The 11,229-nt window shown below is 54.7% G+C and overlaps 1 protein-coding gene across 1 annotated transcript; it reads left to right on the forward strand.

The window, feature by feature from the left end:
* The first annotated feature begins 624 nt into the window (after positions 1-624).
* LOC146751325 (ETS domain-containing transcription factor ERF-like) lies at positions 625-10,730 on the forward strand. Its single transcript, XM_085534750.1, has 4 exons — positions 625-893; positions 6,580-6,730; positions 8,701-8,809; positions 10,495-10,730. Exons 1-4 carry the CDS (start codon positions 862-864, stop codon positions 10,728-10,730), a joined length of 528 nt encoding a protein of 175 aa, XP_085390876.1. The 5' UTR covers positions 625-861.
* Positions 10,731-11,229: the final 499 nt, after the last annotated feature.

Raw genomic sequence — 11,229 nt, forward strand, 5'->3', positions numbered from 1 at the left:
ATAGAGCCCCATAGAGCCCCATAGACACCCCATAGACACCCCATAGAGCCCCATAGACACCCCATAGAGCCCCATAGACACCCCATAGAGCCCCATAGAGCCCCTATATGACCCCATATCCCCCTATATAACCCCCTTAGGACCCCATATAACCCCCTTAGGACCCCATATCTCCCCATATCCCCCCATATACCCCCCATATCTCCCCATATAAGCCCCTTAGGACCCCATATCCCCCCATATCTCCCCTTAGACACCCCATATCTCCCCATATAACCCCCTTAGGACCCCATATCTCCCCATATCCCCCGATATCTCCCCATATCCCCCCCATATCTTCCCATATAACCCCCTTAGGACCCCCTTAGGACCCCATATGACCCCATATCTCCCCATATAACCCCCTTAGGACCCCATATCTCCCTATATCTCCCCATATAACCCCCTTAGGACCCCCTTAGGACCCCATATCTCCCCATATCTCCCCATATCTCCCCATATAACCCCCATATCCCCCCATATAACCCCCTTAGGACCCCATATCTCCCCATAGGAGCCCAATATAACCCTATATCTCCCCATATGACCCCATGTAACCCCCTTAGGACCCCCTTAGGACCCCATATCCCCCCATATAACCCTATATGACCCACTATAGGGCTGGCATTCCCCGAGTGGGCCTACAAGGCGGAGTCGAGCCCCGGCTCCCGTCAGATCCAGCTGTGGCACTTCATCCTGGAGCTGCTGCGCCAGGAGCGCTACCGGCACGTCATCGCCTGGCAGGGCGACTACGGGGAGTTCGTCATCAAGGACCCCGACGAGGTGGCGCGTCTGTGGGGGGCCAGGAAGTGCAAACCACACATGAACTACGACAAGCTCAGCAGGGCTTTAAGGTGAGAGATATAGGGGGATATAGGGCTTCTATGGGGAGATATGGGGAGATATGGGGCAGATATGGGGAGATATGGGGGGATATGGGGTCCTAAGGGGGTTATATGGGGAGATATGGGGCAGATATGGGGTTATATAGGGCTCCTATGGGGAGATATGGGGTCCTAAGGGGGTTATATGGGGAGATATGGGGTGTCTATGGGGAGATATGGGGGGATATGGGGTCCTAAGAGGGTTATATGGGGGGATATGGGGGGATATGGGGTGTCTATGGGGAGATATGGGGGGATATGGGGTCCTAAGGGGGTTATATGGGGAGATATGGGGAGATATGGGGTGTCTATGGGGAGATATGGGGAGATATGGGGTCCTAAGGGGGTTATATGGGGGGATATGGGGGGATATGGGGTCCTAAGGGGGTTATATGGGGCTCTATGGGGTGTCTATGGGGCTCTATGGGGTGTCTATGGGGCTCTATGGGGTGTCTGTGGGGGGCCAGGAAGTGCAAACCACACATGAACTACGACAAGCTCAGCAGGGCTCTGAGGTAACATATAGGGGGATATAGGGCTTCTATGGGGAGATATGGGGGGATATGGGGCTCTATGGGGTGTCTATGGGGCTCTATGGGGTGTCTATGGGGCTCTATGGGGTGTCTGTGGGGGGCCAGGAAGTGCAAACCACACATGAACTACGACAAGCTCAGCAGGGCTTTAAGGTGAGAGATATAGGGGGTCTATGGGGAGATATGGGGTGTCTATGGGGCTCTATGGGGTGTCTATGGGGCTCTATGGGGTGTCTGTGGGGGGCCAGGAAGTGCAAACCACACATGAACTACGACAAGCTCAGCAGGGCTTTAAGGTCAGATATATAGGGGGTCTATGGGGTGTCTATGGGGTCCTAAGGGGGTTATATGGGGAGATATGGGGGGATATAGGGGGGATATGGGGAGATATGGGGTTATATGGGGTCCTAAGGGGGTTATATGGGGGGATATGGGGAGTTATGGGGCAGATAGGGGGAGATATGGGGTCCTAGGGGGGTTATATGGGGAGATATGGGGGGATATGGGGTAGATATGGGGTCCTAAGGGGGTTATATGGGGGGATATGGGGGTTATATGGGGAGATATGGGGGGATATGGGGTCCTAAGGGGGTTATATGGGGAGATATGGGGGGATATGGGGTCCTAAGGGGGTTATATGGGGGGACATGGGGGGGATATGGGGTCCTAAGGGGGTTATATGGGGAGATATGGGGGGATATGGGGTCCTAAGGGGGTTATATGGAGAGATATGGGGGGATATAGGGGGGATATGGGGTCCTAAGGGGGTTATATGGGGAGATATGGGGGGATATGGGGTCCTAAGGGGGTCTATGGGGTCCTAAGGGGGATATATGGGGAGATATGGGGAGATATGGGGTCCTAGGGGGGTTATATGGGGAGATATGGGGTCCTAAGGGGGTTATATGGGGAGATATGGGGGGATATAGGGGGGATATGGGGTCCTAGGGGGGTTATATGGGGGGATATGGGGGGATATGGGGGAGATATGGGGAGATATGGGGTCCTAAAGGGGTTATATGGGGAGATATGGGGAGATATGGGGTGTCTATGGGGTGTCTATGGGGAGATATGGGGCTCTATGGGGTGTCTATGGGGAGATATGGGGTGTCTATGGGGCTCTATGGGGTGTCTGTGGGGGGCCAGGAAGTGCAAACCACACATGAACTACGACAAGCTCAGCAGGGCTCTGAGGTAACATATAGGGGGCAGATAGGGGGTCCTAGGGGGGTTATATGGGGGGATATGGGGGGATATGGGGGAGATATGGGGAGATATGGGGTCCTAAGGGGGTTATATGGGGAGATATGGGGCTCTATGGGGTGTCTATGGGGCTCTATGGGGTGTCTATGGGGGGCCAGGAAGTGCAAACCACACATGAACTACAACAAGCTCAGCAGGGCTCTGAGGTAACATATAGGGCTTCTATGGGGAGATATGGGGTGTCTATGGGGAGATAGGGGGTCCTAAGGGGGTTATATGGGGAGATATGGGGCTCTATGGGGTGTCTATGGGGCTCTATGGGGTGTCTATGGGGCTCTATGGGGTGTCTATGGGGCTCTATGGGGTGTCTGTGGGGGGCCAGGAAGTGCAAACCACACATGAACTACGACAAGCTCAGCAGGGCTCTGAGGTGATGTATAGGGGGTTATATAGGGCTTCTATGGGGAGATATGGGGAGATATGGGGGGATATGGGGCTCTATGGGGTGTCTATGGGGTGTCTATGGGGCTCTATGGGGTGTCTATGGGGTTCTATGGGGTGTCTGTGGGGGGCCAGGAAGTGCAAACCACACATGAACTACGACAAGCTCAGCAGGGCTCTGAGGTGATGTATAGGGGGATATAGGGCTTCTATGGGGAGATATGGGGGGATATGGGGGGATATGGGGAGATATGGGGCTCTATGGGGTGTCTATGGGGCTCTATGGGGTGTCTATGGGGCTCTATGGGGTGTCTGTGGGGGGCCAGGAAGTGCAAACCACACATGAACTACGACAAGCTCAGCAGGGCTTTAAGGTAACATATAGGGGGATATAGGGCTTCTATGGGGCTTCTATGGGGAGATATGGGGCAGATATGGGGTCCTAAGGGGGTTATATGGGGGGATATGGGGGGATATGGGGCTCTATGGGGTGTCTATGGGGCTCTATGGGGTGTCTATGGGGCTCTATGGGGTGTCTATGGGGAGATATGGGGAGATATGGGGTCCTAAGGGGGTTATATGGGGAGATATGGGGAGATATGGGGTCCTAAGGGGGTTATATGGGGAGATATGGGGAGATATGGGGTCCTAAGGGGGTTATATGGGGAGATATGGGGAGATATGGGGGTTATATGGGGAGATATCGGGGGATATGGGGAGATATGGGGTGTCTATGGGGTGTCTATGGGGAGATATGGGGCTCTATGGGGTGTCTATGGGGCTCTATGGGGTGTCTATGGGGCTCTATGGGGCTCTATGGGGTGTCTATGGGGCTCTATGGGGTGTCTGTGGGGGGCCAGGAAGTGCAAACCACACATGAACTACGACAAGCTCAGCAGGGCTCTGAGGTCAGATATATGGGGGGATATAGGGCTTCTATGGGGAGATATGGGGGGATATGGGGTCCTAAGGGGGTTATATGGGGAGATATGGGGGGATATGGGGTGTCTATGGGGAGATATGGGGAGATATGGGGTCCTAAGGGGGAGATATGGGGGAACATGGGGAGATATGGGGTGTCTATGGGGCAGATAGGGGGAGATATGGGGTCCTAAGGGGGTTATATGGGGAGATATGGGGGGATATGGGGTGTCTATGGGGAGATATGGGGGGATATGGGGTCCTAAGGGGGTTATATGGGGGGAGATGGGGTCCTAAGGGGGTTATATGGGGAGATATGGGGGGATATGGGGTTATATAGGGCTCCTATGGGGAGATATGGGGTCCTAAGGGGGTTATATGGGGAGATATGGGGCAGATATGGGGTTATATAGGGCTCCTATGGGGAGATATGGGGTCCTAAGGGGGTTATATGGGGAGATATGGGGAGATATGGGGTCCTAAGGGGGTTATATGGGGGGATATGGGGGGATATGGGGGGATATGGGGTCCTAAGGGGGTTATATGGGGAGATATGGGGGGATATGGGGTTATATAGGGCTCCTATGGGGAGATATGGGGTCCTAAGGGGGTTATATGGGGTCCTAAGGGGGTTATATGGGGGCATATGAGTCTCTATGGGGTGTCTATGGGGCTCTATGGGGCTCTATGGGGCTCTATGGGGTGTCTATGGGGCTCTATGGGGCTCTATGGGGTGTCTATGGGGCTCTATGGGGTGTCTATGGGGCTCTATGGGGTGTCTATGGGGCTCTATGGGGTGTCTGTGGGGGGCCAGGAAGTGCAAACCACACATGAACTACGACAAGCTCAGCAGGGCTTTAAGGTAACATATAGGGGGTCTATGGGGAGATATGGGGCAGATAGGGGGAGATATGGGGCAGATAGGGGGAGATATGGGGTCCTAAGGGGGTTATATGGGGAGATATGGGGGGATATGGGGTGTCTATGGGGCTCTATGGGGTCTCTATGTGTCCCTATGGGTCTCTATGGTTCCCTATGGGTCCCTACGTGTCCCTATGTGTCTCAATGTGTCTCTATGGGGTCTCTATGGGTCTCTATGGGGTCCCTATGTGTCCCTATGTGTCCCTATGTGTCTCTATGTGTCCCTATGTATCTCTATGGGTCTCTATGGGGCTGTATGTTGTATCTATGTGTCCCTATGGGGCTGTATGTTGTGTCTATGTGTCCCTATGGGTCTCTATGTATCTCTATGGGTCTCTATGGGGCTGTGCCCTATAGGTACTACTACAACAAGCGCATCCTGCACAAGACCAAGGGGCTCTATGGGTCCCTATGGGTCTCTATGGGTCTCTATGGGTCCCTATGGGTCCCTATGGGTCCCTATGTGTCTCTATGGGTCCCTATGGGTCCCTATGGGTCCCTATGTGTCCCTATGTGTCTCTATGGTTCCCTATGGGTCCCTATGGGTCTCTATGGGTCTCTATGTGTATCTATGTGTCCCTATGGGGTCCCTTATGTGTCTCTATGGGTCTCTATGGGTCTCTATGAGTCTCTATGAGTCTCTATGGGTCTCTATGGGTCTCTATGGTTCCCTATGGGTCTCTATGGGTCCCTATGGATCCTTATGGGTCTCTATGTGTCTCTATGGGTCTCTATGGGTCTCTATGGGTCTCTATGGGTCTCTATGGTTCCCTATGGGTCTCTATGGGTCTCTATGGGGTCTCTATGGGGTCTCTATGGGTCTCTATGGGTCCCTATGTGTCCCTATGGGTCTCTATGTGTCCCTATGGGTCCCTATGGGGTCTCTATGGGTCTCTATGGGGCTGTATGTTGTATCTATGGGTCTCTATGGGGCTGTATGTTGTATCTATGGGTCCCTATGTGTCTCTATGGGGTCTCTATGGGTCCCTATGTGTCTCTATGGGGTCTCTATGGGGTCTCTATGGGTCTCTATGTGTCTCTACGGGGTCTCTATGGGGTCTCTATGGGTCTCTATGGGTCTCTATGGGCCCCTATGACTTTCTATGGGGTCTCTATGTGTCCCTATGGGTCTCTATGGTTCCCTATGGGTCTCTATGGGTCTCTATGTGTCTCTATGGGGTCTCTATGTGTCTCTATAGGTCTCTGTGGGTCTCTATGGGTCTCTATGGGTCTCTATGGGTCTCTATGGGTCTCTATGGGTCTCTATAGGTCTCTATGGGTCTCTATGGGTCTCTATGGGTCTCTATGGTTCCCTATGGGTCTCTATGGGTCTCTATGGGTCTCTATGGGGTCTCTATGGGGTCTCTATGGGTCTCTATGGGTCCCTATGTGTCCCTATGAGTTTCTATGTATCTCTATGTGTCTCTATGTGTCCCTATGGGTCCCTATGTGTCTCTGTGTGTATCTATGGGTCTCTATGGGGCTGTATGTTGTATCTATGTATATCTATGGGTCCCTATGTGTCCCTATGGGTCTCTATGTGTCCCTATGTGTCCCTATGGGTCCCTATGTATCTCTATGGGTCCCTATGTGTCTCTATGTATCTCTATGTGTCTCTATGGGGCTGTGCCCTATAGGTACTACTACAACAAGCGCATCCTACACAAGACCAAGGGGAAACGTTTCACCTACAAGTTCAACTTCAGCAAAGTGCTGCTGCTCAGCTGCCCCATAGTCGACATCGCGCCCCCCATCGTCATCGCGCCCCCCGACTGCTCGGCACACGAGGTATATGGGGGGATATGGGGGGATATGGGGGTCTATGGGGCTCTATGGGGTGTCTATGGGGTGTCTATGGGGCTCTATGGGGTGTCTATGGGGCACTATGGGGTGTCTATGGGGCACTATGGGGTGTCTATGGGGCTTTATGGGGCTCTATGGGGTGTCTATGGGGGGATATGGGGGGATATGGGGCTCTATGGGGTGTCTATGGGGCTCTATGGGGCTCTATGGGGTGTCTATGGGGGGATATGGGGTGTCAATGGGGCTCTATGGGGTGTCTATGGGGCTCTATGGGGTGTCTATGGGGGGATATGGGGTGTCTATGAGGCTCTATGGGGCTCTATGGGGGGTCTATGGGGCTCTATGGGGTGTCTATGGGGGGATATGGGGGGATATGGGGGGATATGTGGGGATATGGGGAGATATGGGGTGTCTATGGGGCTCTATGGGGTGTCTATGGGGGGATATGGGGAGATATGTGGGGTCTATGGGGCTCTATGGGGTGTCTATGGGGGGATATGGGGAGATATGTGGGGTCTATGGGGCTCTATGGGGTGTCTATGGGGCTCTATGGGGGGATATGGGGGGATATGGGGTGTCTATGGGGCTCTATGGGGCTCTATGAGGTGTCTATGGGGCTCTATGGGGTGTCTATGGGGGGATATGGGGTGTCTATGAGGCTCTATGGGGCTCTATGGGGTGTCTATGGGGGGATATGGGGGGTCTATGAGGCTCTATGGGGCTCTATGGGGCTCTATGGGGTGTCTATGGGGTGTCTATGGGGGGATATGGGGTTATATGGGGGGATATGGGGGGATATGGGGCTCTATGGGGTGTCTATGGGGGGATATGGGGTGTCTATGGGGGGATATGGGGGGATATGGGGGGATATGAGGCTCTATGGGGTGTCTATGGGGCTCTATGGGGTGTCTATGAGGCTCTATGGGGCTCTATGGGGTGTCTATGGGGCTCTATGGGGTGTCTATGGGGCTCTATGGGGCTCTATGGGGTGTCTATGAGGCTCTATGGGGTGTCTATGGGGCTCTATGGGGTGTCTATGGGGGGATATGGGGGGTCTATGGGGCTCTATGGGGCTCTATGGGGTGTCTATGGGGCTCTATGGGGTGTCTATGAGGCTCTATGGGGTGTCTATGAGGCTCTATGGGGGTCTATGGGGTGTCTATGGAGGAATATGGGGGTTATATGGGGGGATATGGCAGGATATCGGGGTTATATGGGGGGATATGGGGGTTATATGGGGTTATATGGGGGGATATGGGGGGATATGGGGTCCTAAGGGGGTTATTTGGGGGGATATTTGGGGTTATATGGGGTTATATGGGGGTTATAGGGGGTTATATGGGGGGATATGGGGGAATATGGGGGGATATGGGGGGATATGTGGGGTCTATGGGGATCTATGGGGCTCTATGGGGTGTCTGTGGGGGGATATGGGGAGATATAGGGGGATATGGGGGGATATGGGGGGTCTATGGGGCTCTATGGGGCTCTATGGGGTGTCTATGGGGGGATATGGGGTGTCTATGGGGGGATATGGGGGGATATGGGGTTATATGGGGGGATATGGGGAGATATGTGGGGTCTATGGGGCTCTATGGGGCTCTATGGGGTGTCTATGGGGCTCTATGGGGTGTCTATGGGGGTCCATGGGGCTCTATGGGGCTCTATGGGCTGTCTATGGGTCCCTATGTGTCCCTATGGGTCCCTGTGGGTCCCTATGGGTCCCTATGGGGTCTCTATGGGGTCTCTATGGGTCTCTATGGGTCTCTATGGGTCTCTATGGGGTCTCTATGGGTCCCTATGTGTCTCTATGGGTCCCTATGGGTCTCTATGGGTCTCTATGGGTCTCTATGGGGTCTCTATGGGTCCCTATGGGTCCCTATGTGTCTCTATGGGTCTCTATGGGGCCCATATATGGCGAGGAGGCGTGTCCATCCCGTAACCCCGCCCCCCAGGCGCTGCAGACGCTTCTGATTGGTCCCCGCCCCGCCGAAGCCCCGCCCCGTCCCTCCATCTTCGAATCAGGAGCCGAGAAAGCTCGGCTGGAGGCGGTGATTGGTGCAGGTGGGCGGGGCTTTGGGAATGGACGATGGTGATTGGATGTGAGGGGGAGATGGGCGGGGCTTGGGGTGAGTGGGCGGGGCTTAAGGGCTGTGGGCGGGGCTTAAAGGAGGGTGTATATATATATAGGGTATTATAAGGGTTATATGGGGCTATAGGGGGGATATGGGGCTATAGGGGGGATATAAGGGGCTATGGGGGGGATATATGGGGCTATAGGGGGGATATATGGGGCTATGGGGGGGATATATGGGGATATATGGGGCTATGGAAGGCTATGGGGATACAGGGGGGATATATGGGGATATATGGGGCTATAGGGGGGATATATGGGGCTATAGGGGGGATATATGGGGATATATGGGGCTATGGGGGGGATATATGGGGTTATAGGGGGGATATATGGGGCTATGGGGGGGATATATGGGGCTACAGGGGGGATATATGGGGATATATGGGGCTATGGGGTGGCTATGGGGCTATAGGGGGGATATATGGGGATATATGGGGCTATGGGGGGGATATATGGGGCTACAGGGAGGATATATGGGGCTATAGTGAGGATATATGGGGATATAGGGGGGATATATGGGGATATATGGAGCTATAGGGGGATATATGGGGATATATGGGGCTATGGGGGGTTATGGGGCTATAGGGGGGATATAAGGGGATATAGGGGGGATATATGGGGCTGTGGGGCAATATATGGGGCTATAGGGGGGAGATATGGGGATATATGGGGCTAAGGTAGGGTATAGGGGGCTATGGGGCTACAGGGGGATATATGGGGCTATAGGGGGGAAATATGGGGATATATGGGGGATATATGGGGCTACAGGGGGGATATGGGGCTATAGGGGGGATATATGGGGATATAGGGGGGCTATGGGGTGGCTATGGGGCTATAGGGGGGATATATGGGGCTATAGGGGGGATATGGGGCTATAGGGGGGGTATATGGGGCTATAGGGGGGTATATGGGGCTATAGGGGGGATATGGGGCTATAGGGGGGATATATGGGCCTATAGGGGGGATATATGGGGATATAGGGGGGGTATATGGGGCTATAGGGGGGATATATGGGGCTATATGGGGGATATGGGGCTATAGGGGGGATATGGGGCTATAGGGGGGATATATGGGGCTATAGGGGGGATATATGGGGCTATATGGGGCTATAGGGGGGCTATATGGGGCTATATGGGGCTATAGGGGGGATATATGGGGATATATGGGGCTATGGGGGTGATATATGGGGATATATGGGGCTGTGGGGGGGCTATGGGGGGGCTATGGGGCTGTGGGGGGGATATATGGGACTGTAGGGGGGATATATGGGGCTATGGGGGGGCTATGGGGGGATATATGGGGCTATATGGGGCTATGGGGTGGCTATGGGGCTATTAGGGGGGATATATGGGGCTGTGGGGGGATATATGGGGCTATAGGGTGGCTATGGGGGGATATATGGGGCTATATGGGGCTATGGGGGGAATATATGGGGCTATAGGGGGGATATATGGGGATATATGGGGCTATAGGGTGGCTATAGGGTGAGTAATAGGGAGGGGGCGGGGCTTAACTCAGAGTGGGCGTGGCCTAACGCAGAGCGGGCGGGGCTTAACTCGGACTGGGCGTGGCTTAGCTCCGAGTGGGCGTGTCTTACGGAAGCCCCGCCCCCCAGCTCTTCCCCCATTGGTCAAACCTCCGCCAATCCTGGGTCCGTTCGGCCGCTCTTTACCCGACTTCCCCTGGGGATGGGCGGGGCCTTGTTTGGCTCCGCCCCCTGCGCTGACCAATCACCACCCGGCTTTGGCTCCGCCAATCACGGCGCTGGCCACGCCTCTTGTGGGCGGGGCGACGGAGGGGGCGGGGCCTGGGGAGGGGGGTGGGGGGGAGGGGGGAGGGGCGAGGAGCTGAGCCCTATAGGGACCCCATACGGACCCCATAGCCCCATAGGGACCCTATATGGGGCCCCATAAACCCTATAGGGACCCCATAGGCCCCATAGAGAACCCATAGGGACCCCATAGGCCCCATAGGGACCCCATAGCCCCATAGGGACCCTATATGGGGCCCATAAACCCTATAGGGACCCCATAGGCCCCATAGGGACCCCATAGCCCCATAGGGACCCTATATGGGGCCCATAAACCCTATAGGGACCCTATAGGCCCCATAGGGACCCCATAAACCCTATAGGGACCCCATAGGCCCATAGGGACCTCATATGGGGCCCCATAAACCCTATAGGGACCCCATAGGGATCCCATAGCCCAATGGGGACTCTATATGGGGCCCCATAAACCCTATAAGGACCCCACAGCCCCATAGGGACCCCATATGGGGCCCCATAAACCCTATAGGGACCCCATAGCCCCATAGGGACCCCATAGAGGGCCCCAATGCCCCATAGAGC

This window comes from Coturnix japonica, unplaced genomic scaffold (assembly GCF_054131305.1).
Source record: "Coturnix japonica strain WE unplaced genomic scaffold, WE-NBRP24 Scf098, whole genome shotgun sequence".
NCBI classification, from domain to species: Eukaryota; Metazoa; Chordata; class Aves; order Galliformes; family Phasianidae; genus Coturnix; species Coturnix japonica.